General features: G+C 37.9%; 1 protein-coding gene across 5 annotated transcripts; it reads left to right on the plus strand.

Moving 5' to 3' along the window:
- The first annotated feature begins 580 nt into the window (after positions 1-580).
- Positions 581-14,173, plus strand: LOC308689820 (uncharacterized protein). Of its 5 annotated transcripts, none has more exons than XM_081363847.1 (11): positions 581-673; positions 1,375-1,490; positions 2,277-2,342; positions 2,454-2,534; positions 3,814-3,867; positions 4,634-4,699; positions 4,811-4,891; positions 7,150-7,203; positions 8,516-8,614; positions 12,018-12,096; positions 12,855-14,166. In XM_081363847.1, exons 2-9 carry the CDS (start codon positions 1,455-1,457, stop codon positions 8,528-8,530), a joined length of 453 nt encoding a protein of 150 aa, XP_081219973.1. In that variant the 5' UTR covers positions 581-673; positions 1,375-1,454; the 3' UTR covers positions 8,531-8,614; positions 12,018-12,096; positions 12,855-14,166. The 5 variants fall into 5 exon arrangements, with proteins under 5 accessions (XP_081219973.1, XP_081219974.1, XP_081219972.1 ...); XM_081363848.1 differs by having other exon boundaries at positions 12,018-12,061; positions 12,855-12,867; XM_081363846.1 differs by having other exon boundaries at positions 12,018-14,173.
- Positions 14,174-14,399: the final 226 nt, after the last annotated feature.

Raw genomic sequence — 14,399 nt, forward strand, 5'->3', positions numbered from 1 at the left:
TGACCTGAATACGCACCAGCACTATGGGGACATTTGGGTTTATGAGGACAGAGGCCATGTCCTCATAAATCCGACAGCGTAGATGTCATTTACTACGTTCCAGACGCTCCCTCTCAAAGTTTGGCGCCATGTCCTTACATACCACAAAACCCTGAAATTTTACCATACACAGTGTATCCCTGATTTCGAGAGTGCGCCCCTGTAGCCAGGTCCTGGTATTACACCCGTGTCATCAAAAATTTGCATCTTTCACACAAGTGTATTATTTGGGGCCTGTGATTGGTCAGATCGATACCGCTAGGCGGGAAATCGCGAAAACAAGATGGCGCCAATGGGCGGAGCTTCAATCAGCTTTAGTGATTGGTCAGATCGGTACCGGTAGGCGGGAGATCGCGAAAACAAGATGGCGCCAGTGGGCGGAGCTTCAATCAGCTTTAAAATGTGTAGCAACTAATGCAAAATACTAATTATTTAAGTATTTTTGCCTGTAATTTATTAATTGTGCATTAAATATATGATAAATAAATAAATAAAATCCCGTTTATATTATGATAAGTACAACGTAATCAGAGGTGTAGTCATTCGTCGTCACGTCATTTCCTGTTTGGACTGGACAAACTCTGCACCTGAGAAGACATCTGTGGACCTGATGAAGGCAACTGTTATCCAAAAGGTAAGTTATAATGTTGTTTAATTGCTTCTCTAATAGCACGTGGGTCCGGTTGGCTTGTTTGTGCATGTTCTGTATGCTCTTCGCTGCTCGTTTTACAGTTAGAAAGCAGCTAGCGCGTGATGCTAACCGTGCTAGCGGACCTATAAGTTAGTGATTCTGTTTACAGACTGACATGAGGGAATCAGCGATGCTTGTCATTTTAAACTCGTTTTCGATTGCACTATATTTGTAACTGCTACCTTTTCTGATCTCATAAAATAGTCTAGCCATCATAATAACGCGTTGGCATGACTAACGTTTCAGTATGTGAAGGGGAGGCTATTTCACCCAGTACAGTATCCTGATATGCTACTGTTAATATTACTACAGTTATGCTTGCTTTAAACACATTAAGACACAAATATGTGCTCTTATTACTCCTGACTATAATAAAATATAGGCTACTCTGAATATTATTAGAACTCTGTTTGATTCAGTCTTATTAATACTGTCACTATTATTGCCTATAATATTAATTGTGAATGAAATCTATGAATGAATAGTTATTATCAATTAACATATTCCTTAAATATCATATAATAAAGTATTAAAATAACTTGAATGCTGTTTACCATAATTGATCAATTTATTTAAAACAAGCTTTTTGAATAATAGGTCAAATGAAATGCAATGGTCGTGAGAGTCTTTTTCTATGCGCGCAGACACATGGGATGATGGCTGAAGTGAGTCAGTGAAGGAGAAGATCAAGATCTGGAAGAGGGCATGCCGTTTACAGACACAGATGAGCTCCAGGGCAGATTCAGCAATCATTATAAAGGTGAGTTCAGGGTTTCCATGCATAAGCAGTGCCATGCGACCAGTGCTCCTCAGAAACAGATTATTTGCCACAGTTATCAGTCACTGAATTATGATTGTGTGTGTAAGAAGTGAGTCACGATCACTTACTGTACATCTAGCACAGGCACAATGTCTCGTATCACTCTCATACATACACACACTTGAACTCAGTGCCGTCCAAATGTATCTAGTTACCAGTGTCCCAGTAAATCTAGTGTCCTCATAGACCAGTATTCTGTCAAACTTACACAACACACTCAGTCAAAGTCAAACATCAGGAACATGCTCTTATGATGTCCTCATAAAACTGTGTCCTCATAGACCAGGATTCTGTCAAACTTACACAACACACTGAGATTCTTCTGTCAAGTCAAACATCAGGAACATGCTCTTATGATGTCCTCATAAAAGGGTGTCCTCATAAAACTGGTGTAAAGCTACACACAACCTGACACACTGTAATGAAAACACATGTAATGTGATGCATAAAAGCCGTGAACATTACCTTGTGGTAGCATTTAAATATTGAAATATTGATTTGAAAACTTTAACTTTGTAATCTTGTATATTATCTCAAATCAGTATTTCATGTGCAAATATTTATTGATAGGTAGCTGTGTATCAGGACCCTTATTATCCTGTCAGTTTATTTTGTATTAATTACTGACTGACTGTACATTATCCTTTATATATTCCATTTATAATGCTTTTTTTAAACTCTTAGGTGAAGTGTTTCTGTATGTAACGCTTAATTTCATATTCTCAGATGAGCCATAAGAGCCAGTGGTCATCAGACAGTGATTGTGCTGCTCTGACTGTGGGTCTAGACGAGGTAAGTGAGAGTTGTGCTGGAAGAGAACGAGCAAACGAAGCAGAGACATCTGTGAGATCTAGTGTTCACACATTTACACCACTGTTTCATGTCTAATGTTATGTTTTGTAGACTCTCAGTGAGGTTGAACCCTCCACTCTCGAAATGAAGAGTCCGTCCCCGTCCCAGTCAGAAGCCAGAGATGTACAGAAGGTATTGTTTTTTTGGAAATTAAATTAGGGATACAGCGATATGAACATTTGGGCCGATAACTGATCATTCTTTATATTCGAAAGCCGATATCTGATATATTAGCCGATGAATCTAAATCCAAAATTTGATATACTTTGAAAGCCTGATTACAAAAACGAAACGCACATCATTTAAAGCCAATGTCCCAAACACTTCAACATAAATCAAACATAATAGTACAGTGGCCTAATGTAAGATTCCTTAACTTTTAAAATGAATTTTACATTCATATTTCCAACTTTCTTTATAAAAAAATGACAACACTTTACAAAAAGGTTTCATCTTGTTAGTATTAGTTAACATGTACTAACAATGAATGAACAATACTTCTACAGGATTTACTTAACGTTTATCTTAACGTTAATCTCAACATTTTCCAAGACATTTTAGGATCCAGTGTTGTATCTGTTAATTTAATGCACTGTGAACGAACATGAACTCACATATTTTATTAACTCACATTAACAAAAGTTTTTCAATATGAAAAGCAATTTCACCAGATGTCTTGAATAGCTCTATTTGGAAATAATTAATCATTCTAGAATGATTGGTGTGATTTTGTAGGGGTTTGCATCTGCATAGAAAATAATAAATTGCAAGCAGAGATAAAAAAAATGAACAAAGATGTGAAATAAACAATGCCTCATATATTCCAGGTAAGTCTAACAGCATTTAGGTACAGAACTTGAGTAATCAACTGTAAAATAACACGGCAGAGTCTTTACATAGCCTGACTTCACAGAGGCCTGTACTGCAATGTCACTACCACAGATGGGTATGAATGATAAAGCAATACATTGTGCAGCCCTACAAGTTAATGTTCATGACTTTAATGCATCACATTACATGCATGTTCATTACAGTGTGTCAAGTGTGTGTGTGTCTTACACCTGTTTTATGAGGACACCGTTTTATGAGGACATCATAAGAGCAATGTTCTGATGTTTGACTTGACTGGAGAATCTCAGTGTGTTGTGTAAGTTTGACAGAATCCTGGTCTATGAGGACACTAGATTTACCGGGACACACATATGGAATATTAGGATCGATACTGATAACCCATAATTCACAGCTCATTGTGGCTAATACCAATAGCGAAAACTATTTGTGCTTGTCAGATTAAATATAATCATTGAAGAAGTTGGTAAAAAATAGCAACCTCTGTTTGGCTTTCAATAAGTGATACTAAAATTATTATTTATTTGTCTTTTTTATATATTTTTACTACTTTTTTTTTCAGATGATAACTCTGAAGAATCAGATGAAACCTGAACAAGATACAGCAACTCTAAAGGTATCCAATAAGTTAATGTAATAACTCTGTTTCCTCAGAAACAGATTATTTGCCACAGTTATCAGTCACTGAATTATGATTGTGTGTGTAAGAAGTGAGTCACGATCACTTACTGTACATCTAGCACAGGCGCAATGTCTCGTATCACTCTCATACATACACACACTTGAACTCAGTGCCGTCCAAATGTATCTAGTTACCAGTGTCCCAGTAAATCTAGTGTCCTCATAGACCAGTATTCTGTCAAACTTACACAACACACTCAGTCAAAGTCAAACATCAGGATCATTTTCTTATGATGTCCTCATAAAACTGTGTCCTCATAGACCAGGATTCTGTCAAACTTACACAACACACTGAGATTCTTCTGTCAAGTCAAACATCAGGAACCTGTTCTTATGATGTCCTCATAAAACGGTGTCCTCATAAAACTGGTGTAAAGCTACACACAACCTGACACACTGTAATGAAAACACATGTAATGTGATGCATAAAAGCCGTGAACATTACCTTGTGGTAGCATTTAAATATTGATTTGAAAACTTTAACTATTTTGTAATCTTGTATATTATCTCAAATCAGTATTTCATGTGCAAATATTTATTGATAGGTAGCTGTGTATCAGGACCCTTATTATCCTGTCAGTTTATTTTGTATTAATTACTGACTGACTGTACATTATCCTTTATATATTCCATTTATAATGCTTTTTTTAAACTCTTAGGTGAAGTGTTTCTGTATGTAACGCTTAATTTCATATTCTCAGATGAGCCATAAGAGCCAGTGGTCATCAGACAGTGATTGTGCTGCTCTGACTGTGGGACTAGACAAGGTAAGTGAGAGTTGTGCTGGAAGAGAACGAGCAAACGAAGCAGAGACATCTGTGAGATCTAGTGTTCACACATTTACACCACTGTTTCATGTCTAATGTTATGTTTTGTAGACTCTCAGTGAGGTTGAACCCTCCACTCTCGAAATGAAGAGTCCGTCCCCGTCCCAGTCAGAGGCCAGAGATGTACAGAAGGTATTGTTTTTTTGGAAATTAAATTAGGGATACAGCGATATGAACATTTGGGCCGATAACTGATCATTCTTTATATTCGAAAGCCGATATCTGATATATTAGCCGATGAATCTAAATCCAAAATTTGATATACTTTGAAAGCCTGATTACAAAAACGAAACGCACATCATTTAAAGTCGGCATGAAATCAAATTTGACAAATCTTCTTTTTATATGTAATATTGTAGTGTTTATTATAAATGATTTATCTGTGCACTTCATTATTTTTTCAAAATTCATGTACCCTTATAATCTTTAATCAAATACATTACCCTTCCCTCCCCCCTCGAAAACGACCTCTCTTCTCTTTTGGTCATGTGCCATGGCGAAAGGGTGCGGCCAGAGCCCATGAGGGTGCGGCTATCGGTGTTTGTCTCGTTTCGCGGGAGGCTCATATAAATATGGTCTGATTCCTGCCTGAAAATTTAGCTGCTTGTCCTTGTTCTCGTCGCTGGGCTCCTCAATAAAAAAATCCTTCATGTGAGGGTAACGGTGGGGGAGTCCGGTGGAGAGAAATCCTCCACAACTGAATGTAAACTGGCATTCAAATCTGCCTCCATTTTGTTTGCAACGCCCAACCTCCAACGATCCAATCAATTCCCGAAGGACGAAATCAAGCCCCGCCCTACATTTTTTTCTAATTTCAGAAGCAGTTTCACTCGGATATACATCACAACAAGGAAAAAATGACAATCTCAACTTCCATTTCATGCCGACTTTAAAGCCAATGTCCCAAACACTTCAACATAAATCAAACATATACAGTAGTGGCCTAGTTTGAACCAGTGTAAGGTTTCTTAGCTTCTAAAATAAATTTTACATTCATATTTCCAACTTTCTTTATAAAAAAATGGCAATACTTTATAAAAAGGTTTCATCTTGTTAGTATTAGTTAACATGAACTAACAATGAATGAACAATACTTCTACATGATTTACTTAATGTTTATCTTACTTAACGTTAATCTCAACATTTTCCAAGACATTTTAGGATCCAGTGTTGTATCTGTTAATTTAATGCACTGTGAACTAACATGAACTCACATATTTTATTAACTCACATTAACAAAAGTTTTTCTCTGTTAGTTCATGTTAGTTAATGCAATAACATATGTATTGTGAAGTTTTACCAAAACATCTATTGCCTTAATAATAATAATAATAATAATAAATCAAATGAAATTAAAATGTTATTAGACAACATTAAACTTAAAATGAAATGGCCTAAAGAGCTGAAGGAACACCCCTAAACCTGAGGCTTTGTTAGATGGTTTTAGCTCAACGGAACACAACCTATATATGATAAATTAGATATTTATACAAAATAAACACAATATTACAACTTATACTTGCACAAAATCATGCACAGATTAACTTGAGCTATTATTAATAGTAATCAACTATTACATAGTGAAACTCCTGTTGTGGATGCGCTCCTCCCAGGACAACACGCTGAAACACAGCAACTAAACCCAAAGAATTCACGACGTTTTTAATGCAATAGTTTGCTCATTATAGTGTTATGTATATATGACAGTCCCAATCATAATTAATGTTTTGCTGACCACCGGTGTGGCCTACAGTGAAGTGTTTACTGTAGCACTCATTAACTCAGCCAAATGCATCCTATATGAGATAAATCAGATATATAACAAAAATAAAAAATATTACAACTTACAATTCCACAAGCGAACTCTCCCTGTAACAATGCGCTGATTTCACAGATTTGTGATTCAAACATTTCAAAACCATCACGGTGAACAGCGCACATCTGAAGCTGAAGGAAGAAATCCATTATTTATTAGTGTTAATATAGCGGCCTAATTTTCTTATCGGATTGACAACGACAACATCAATGAGCATTTATTTTCATGCATCCCTGATTGGTTATGACCATATATTTATAGGGTTTTAACTTTATACTTGATTACAACTTATGTCACAGTGTTTTAAATCTTAAGTCACTATTCATCTCATTAATTTGATCAGTATTAATACTGAGTGGTTTGAAATGTCCCATCATACCTGAATTAGTTTGGCGTCATCAGCCTTCTTTTGCTCAAGTATATCATTGATAATGTAATGTTTTAATTTTATGTTTTATGACAGTGATCAGTCAGTGTTAATGGAGTCAAGTATCTGTGCTGCTTCATTTGGAGAATCTCTGAATCCTTTGTCTCTAATAGATGTTTATTTTTTCTTTCTTTGCCTTGCTTTCAGGTGAGCCCTGAGAAGGAACAATCATCATTGGAGGATCAAGACTGTGTTGAGATGGTAATAAAAAGAGCATTGCATCATTTTAGGAAATGCTAGTCTAGAAAGAACTTTTTCACATCATCTTTGGGGCTGTTTTACACCTGGTCATTTCATTGTCAAAACAATTCCATTTACACTTGGCCACATAAATGTGTCTTCACAAAACGGACATAAATCCGATCTTCAATTCCCGCGCTATATCAGATTTAACGGTGTTCACGTCATCGAAAGCTACCGCTATGAGCAGCATTTTTTGTATCATCAGCTAATTTTAAGATCAATAGGAGAGAGAGTAGCATCAGCACTGGTAAAATCATTTATTCTCACTACTTTTAATGAAGATGACTGTGTGTTGAGCATCTGCGACTTACTTTAATTTATTTTTAGTTTGTATTTTGTGCATCAGCATGCTGAAGAGATCCTCAGCTACTCATCTGCAGTGATGCGTGTTGCAGAAGCGCTGTCATATCTCACTATAACGTGTCATATAGCCTAAAACACGCTGTCACCTGTTTATTATTTGGCATTTTTGGGAGGAGTAAAATTCATAGTGTTACCATTAATTACCTTTACTCTAGTGACTGACCACAGTCTAATCTGTCCCTCCACAGTTTGAACCAAAAGAACCGAAAATATTTTTACGCCTCATAATAACATAAATTGTCTTTGTGTTTTGCGCAATTGCTTTGGTAAAGCATCTCTCAAACATACTAAAATCAAAAGCACAATATGGCTCAATGCCCTTATCAAATCGCAAAAGACGATAAGAAAGTAAGTCTGTAGTCTGTTGTGCTGCGTGTTTCAAACTGAAGAGCACACTTTGCTCGCTCGATCAGCTCATGATCTGGCTTTTTCCATGCCTCGTTTCACAGGGAATGAATGCAGTGAACTCCATCTCTGCATGTGCCATAAGTTTAACATGCATTTGGGAACGCAACCAGCACCAGTTACTCTCTATTTTCACATTCGCATTATATCCACATTTTTTGTAGTAATACAATTTTTCAATAAGATGCGTTTATAAACCTGTTTTCACTTAAACTGCAGGTTTCTGCCAGTATAACAGCTTAAGTGAAGAAATTAAGAAAGTATTATAACCTCTTATTGTAAAATAATATACTCATTATAAAATATTAATTTTTCATTGACAGTATTAGTATATCACTGTCTAGGCGATAATTCTAATAATAGTGATCTTAGTGAAGTATTATAGTTGTTATTAATATGATTATTATTATTAAACGGTGCCATTTGTCATGTTTCATAAATGACTTCTCAATACAGGTTAAACTGAAGATGTTCTTGTTTTAAATGTCTCTTTTTCTTTAAGATGAGATCAGTATGACGGACTCTGATGCCAGTGATCCTGATGAAAGCGGTTCTGAAGGTGATGTTCCTGCTGGAGCTGCAGGCGTCTCCAGTAATGTTGGTATGTGTCAACTAATGATGGGTACACACCAAAAGATTTTACATCTTATAAGATTTTCAAAATGTGATGGACCACAAACATGAGGACAAAAAATCCTAGATTTAACCGTTTTGCTCATATAGTGTGTGGTGTGCCATGATGTGAAAAGACCGTTAGGGTTGGGTATCGTTTAAATTTTAACGATTCCGATTCTGCTTATCGAATCCGGTTCTTAACGATTCTTGGTTTCGATTCCAATATTTATTGGAGAGAAAAAAGAGAGCAAATACTTTTTTCTACCTTTTATTCTTGTTACATTTAGGCTATTACCAGTAAAACTGTGACAATGCATCTTAATTTACAATATACTGTATATATATATATATATATATATATATATATATATATATATATATATATATATATATATATATATATATATAACACTTTAAGGAATTATAGACTCGACTCGTATTAATTGTCTGATGTATTTATTCATGATCTCTATTTTAAACAAAACTGGTTCTCATTTTATCCAGAATTATGCGGCTCTAGTTTGTCTTTCTTGCATGTGATACAATTCGCTGTATTTTCATCTTTTTTTGAAAAGCTTAACCAAACTTTCGAAAGTCTGCTGCGCTCCGCCATCGTAAATATAACGTACAGCGCATGTGCGGCAGGCAGGTCCTGGCAGATCAATACAACTGTAAACAAATGCTCACTGACATTCACCTCGCGCATGTGAGCATCACCAAAGTAAGGAATCGATAAGCGGAATCGAAGTGTGCGCGACTTATCGAATCCCCGGTTTTTGGCATTTTGGAACCGGTTCTAGATACCCAACCCTAAAGACCATGCAACCAGAGTCTCGACTGTTAACACTCTAGAGACCTCAGAATAAGCATGGCGGACGATATGCAGGAAGCAATTGCGATGATAGTGTTTGGAAATGTTTTACACAACACGTTGTGTAAACATTTGCGCCACAAATCAACAAGCTGATCCTCCATCTCTGCTGTCCACATCAATTTCAGTTTGTGCTGCGCCATGACTGCGTTTCTTATGCTTCCGTCTTCCTTCATCTCGCTTTTTGATTGGATATGGTTTCCTTTCACGTGATAATCTCCAGAGCATGCGCGTGTTTGTCCTCGGGCTTCCCCCCACATTTCAGGATTTCTGATCGTAAATATTCCACATGTTGAATATTTGCGATTCGCGATCAGGTCGGCTCTGACGTTCTTCCGATCAGGTTCGGACACTCTTAACACACCTCACACCAAGGGAAAATCTGATAAGATAATCTATAACCATCAAGATAATCGGGACACAGCTAGGATTTTCAGAAGGGGGAAATCAGCCCAAAATCAGCCTGATTATCTTTTGGTGTGTACCCAGCATAACAAGTTTGTGTTTATGAACATGTTTATTATTATTTTAAACCAATATATATTGTAGTGCAATTTTACGTTAGTATTTTCACCAAAGAAAAATGGTTTTAAGCCAGTTATATTCACTGAACAAAATTATAGATCTAAGTTCTAAGACTTTTTCTATGTACCCAAAAGGCCTGTTTCTCTCAAATATTGTTCACAAATCTGTCTAAATCTGTGTTAGTGAGCACTTCTCCTTTGCCGAGTTAATCCATCCATCTCACAGGTGTGGCATATCAAGATACTGATTAGACAGCATGATTATTGCACAGGTGTGCCTTAGGCTGTCCACAATAAAAGGCCACTCTAAAATGTGCAGTTTTATCACACAGCACAATGCCACAGATGTTGCAAGTTTTGAGGGAGCGTGCAATTGGCATGCTGACAGCAGGAATGTCCACCTGCTGTTGCCCGTGAATTGAATGTTCATTTCTCTACCATAGCCGTCTCCAAAGGCTTTTCAGAGAATTTGGCAGTACATCCAACCGGCCTCACAACCGCAGACCGTGTGTAACCACACCAGCCCAGGACTTCCATATCCAGCATCTTCACCTCCAACACCGTTGAGGCCAGCCACCCGGACAGCTGCTGCAACAATCGGTTTGCATAACCAAAGAATTTCTGCACAAACTGTCAAAAACCGTCTCAGGGAAGCTCATCTGCATGCTCATCGTCCTCATCGGGGTCTCGACCTGCAGTTGGTCGTTGTAAACGACCTGCGTGGGCAAATGCTCACATTCGATGGCGTCTGGCACTTTGGAGAGGTGTTCTCTTCACGGATGAATACCGGTTTTCACTGTACAGGGCAGATGGTAGACAGCGTGTATGGCGTCATGTGGGTGAGCGGTTTGCTGATGTCAACGTTGGGAATCGAGTGGCCCATGGTGGGGTTATGGTATGTGCAGGCGTATGTTATAGACAACCAACGCAGGTGCATTTTATTGATGGCACTTTGAATGCACAGAGATACCGTGATGAGATCCTAAGGCCCATTGTTGTGCCATTCATCCACAACCATCACCTCATGTTGCAGCATGATAATGCACGGCCCTATTCTGCAAAGATCTGTACACAATTCCTGGAAGCTGAAAACATCCCAGTTCTTGCAGGGCCAGCATACTAACGGACATGTCACCCATTGAGCATGTTTGGGATGCTCTGAATCGGCGTATACGACAGCGTGTTCCAGGTCCTGCCAATATCCAACACAGCCATTGAAGAGGAGTGGACCAACATTCCACAGGCCACAATCAACAACCTGATCAACTCTATGCGAAGGAGATGTGTTGCACTGCGTGAGGCAAATGATGGTCACACCAGATAATGACTTGTTTCCAGACCCCCTGAGACCACACAAAACTGCACATTTTAGAGTGGCCTTTTATTGTGGCCAGCCTAAGGCACACCTGTGCAATCATCATGCTGTCTAATCAGTATCTTGATATGCCACACCTGTGAGGTGGATGGATTATCTCGGCAAAGGAGAAGTGCTCACTAACACAGATTTAGACAGATTTGTGAACAATATTTGAGAGAAATAGGCCTTTTGTGTACATAGAAAAAGTCTTAGAACTTTTAGTTCAGCTCATGAAAAATGGGGGCAAAAACAAAAGCGTTTAGAATTGTTCATAGTGTATGTATATATATATCATACTATAGTGTGCCAGTAGATAATATCAAATTACATTTCTAAACATTCCTTTTGCCATTAATTGTAAAAATCAGTTATCAATAATCAGATATTATTATAAATAACAATTTTTCTAGAACAAAATGAATGGAATCAGTACCAAACCAATAAGTTTATCATGTTCATGTTGGTCAAAAACTTTGAAAAGGAGATGTTTAACACAACATTCCATCTCCAGAATAATGTTTTGAATGTCATTTGAAATGTAATTTTTAGAGATCAGATGTATAACCAGTTTTAAGTTCTAGATGCAGGTTTGAGTTACATCTGAGTTTCTGATCTGTCTATAACTGATTTCCTACAGGTGTTCAGAAGATGCCTATCGAGAAACCACTGAAGTTCCTCAAGGTACCTGAGGTTTAAATCTGAATATGACTACCATTGTAAGTACATGAGCTCTCATATAGTTAGAGTTTACTAAAGCATGTATTCTTCTGTACAGAGAATGAACATGAGGCAGGAATTGAAAACCTTGTGGAAAGGACAAAAAGTGTGCTGGTCAAATGCTGAAGTTACAACTGTAATTGAACATTTTAAGGCACATACACTCACCTAAAGGATTATTAGGAACACCATAGTAATACTGTGTTTGACCCCCTTTCGCCTTCAGAACTGCCTTAATTCTACGTGGCATTGATTCAACAAGGTGCTGAAAGCATTCTTTAGAAATGTTGGCCCATATTGATAGGATAGCATCTTGCAGTTGATGGAGATTTGTGGGATGCACATCCAGGGCACGAAGCTCCCGTTCCACCACATCCCAAAGATGCTCTATTGGGTTGAGATCTGGTGACTGTGGGGGCCATTTTAGTACAGTGAACTCATTGTCATGTTCAAGAAACCAATTTAAAATGATTCGAGCTTTGTGACATGGTGCATTATCCTGCTGGAAGTAGCCATCAGAGGATGGGTACATGGTGGTCATAAAGGGATGGACATGGTCAGAAACAATGCTCAGGTAGGCCGTGGCATTTAAACGATGCCCAATTGGCACTAAGGGGCCTAAAGTGTGCCAAGAAAACACCCCCCACACCATTACACCACCACCACCAGCCTGCACAGTGGTAACAAGGCATGATGGATCCATGTTCTCATTCTGTTTACGCCAAATTCTGACTCTACCATCTGAATGTCTCAACAGAAATCAAGACTCATCAGACCAGGCAACATTTTTCCAGTCTTCAACTGTCCAATTTTGGTGAGCTCGTGCAAATTGTAGCCTCTTTTTCCTATTTGTAGTGGAGATGAGTGGTACCCGGTGGGGTCTTCTGCTGTTGTAGCCCATCCGCCTCAAGGTTGTGCGTGTTCTGGCTTCACAAATGCTTTGCTGCATACTTCGGTTGTAACGAGTGGTTATTTCAGTCAAAGTTGCTCTTCTATCAGCTTGAATCAGTCGGCCCATTCTCCTCTGACCTCTAGCATCAACAAGGCATTTTCGCCCACGGGACTGCCGCATACTGGATGCTTTTCCCTTTTCACACCATTCTTTGTAAACCCTAGAAATGGTTGTGCGTGAAAATCCCAGTAACTGAGCAGATTGTGAAATACTCAGACCGGCCCGTCTAGCACCAACAACCATGCCACGCTCAAAATTGCTTAAATCACCTTTCTTTCCCATTCTGACATTCAGTTTGGAGTTCAGGAGATTGTCTTGACCAGGACCACACCCCTAAATGCATTGAAGCAGCTGCCATGTGATTGGTTGATTAGATAATTGCATTAATGAGAAATTGAACAGGTGTTCCTAATAATCCTTTAGGTGAGTGTATAACCAAAGAAAAACTGGCCACACTGACTGAATGCCAGCAGTGTAAGACCGCTGAGGATCCTTTCCGTGGGTTTTCAATTTCTGCCTCACTCTCATTCTCTGTACAGAATAATACATGCTTTAGTAATCTCTAAACACATGAGAGCTTTTGTACTTACAATGATAGTTGTATTCTAATGACACTATACTCTTCTAGAGCTGATGTACAGCCCAAACTAACTTTGTTGAATACTTTTCCTGTTATCTCTGTAATTCTGCTTTGAAACTTGACAATTCTGTTTACATTTTCTGGAAATAACAGAATTGTCTTTAGGTAAACCGTCCCTTGTAAGTCGGTTTCTCTACATGTTGCAGCATTTATTGCATGTTGAGTGAGTTCATTTTATACATTTCAAAGCCTGTTTAATGACGTCTTTAAATTGTGCCTGTTTCCAAGGGCTGTTTTGTCAATCTTTTCGAAGTTTTGAATGGTTCATCTGCTTGTCATTTTAATATGTCAAAACAGTAATGATACTGTATGCTTTCTGAAAGATCACACAGTTGTGCAAGTTTTATTGACCATGTTTTTAAGTTTGTGGATGTCACTTTCCCCTTAAAATGGTATGTCATGATTGTATTACATGGTAAAACTGAAAAAACTCAATGTTTATGATGATATTATTGAAGTCATAATTAAAGCACTTCTAAAACACCTCTGTCCCTGTAATGTTGCAAGTTGTTTTGTGTATTGTATTTGAGATCCGGTACTCTTAAATCACCTTAGTCTTGGTAATACACCGTGTTGTCAGGTTTGTGTGTGTGTGTGGGCATGTACCATTAAACACACTCGTCCTTATAATGTTGGATTATGCAGTTGTGTATTGTGTTTAAGATCCAGTCCTCTTAAATCACCTTAGTCTTGGTAATACACTGTGTTGT

This window comes from Scardinius erythrophthalmus, assembly GCF_964197995.2.
Source record: "Scardinius erythrophthalmus genome assembly, chromosome: 4".
Taxonomy (NCBI): Eukaryota; Metazoa; Chordata; class Actinopteri; order Cypriniformes; family Leuciscidae; genus Scardinius; species Scardinius erythrophthalmus.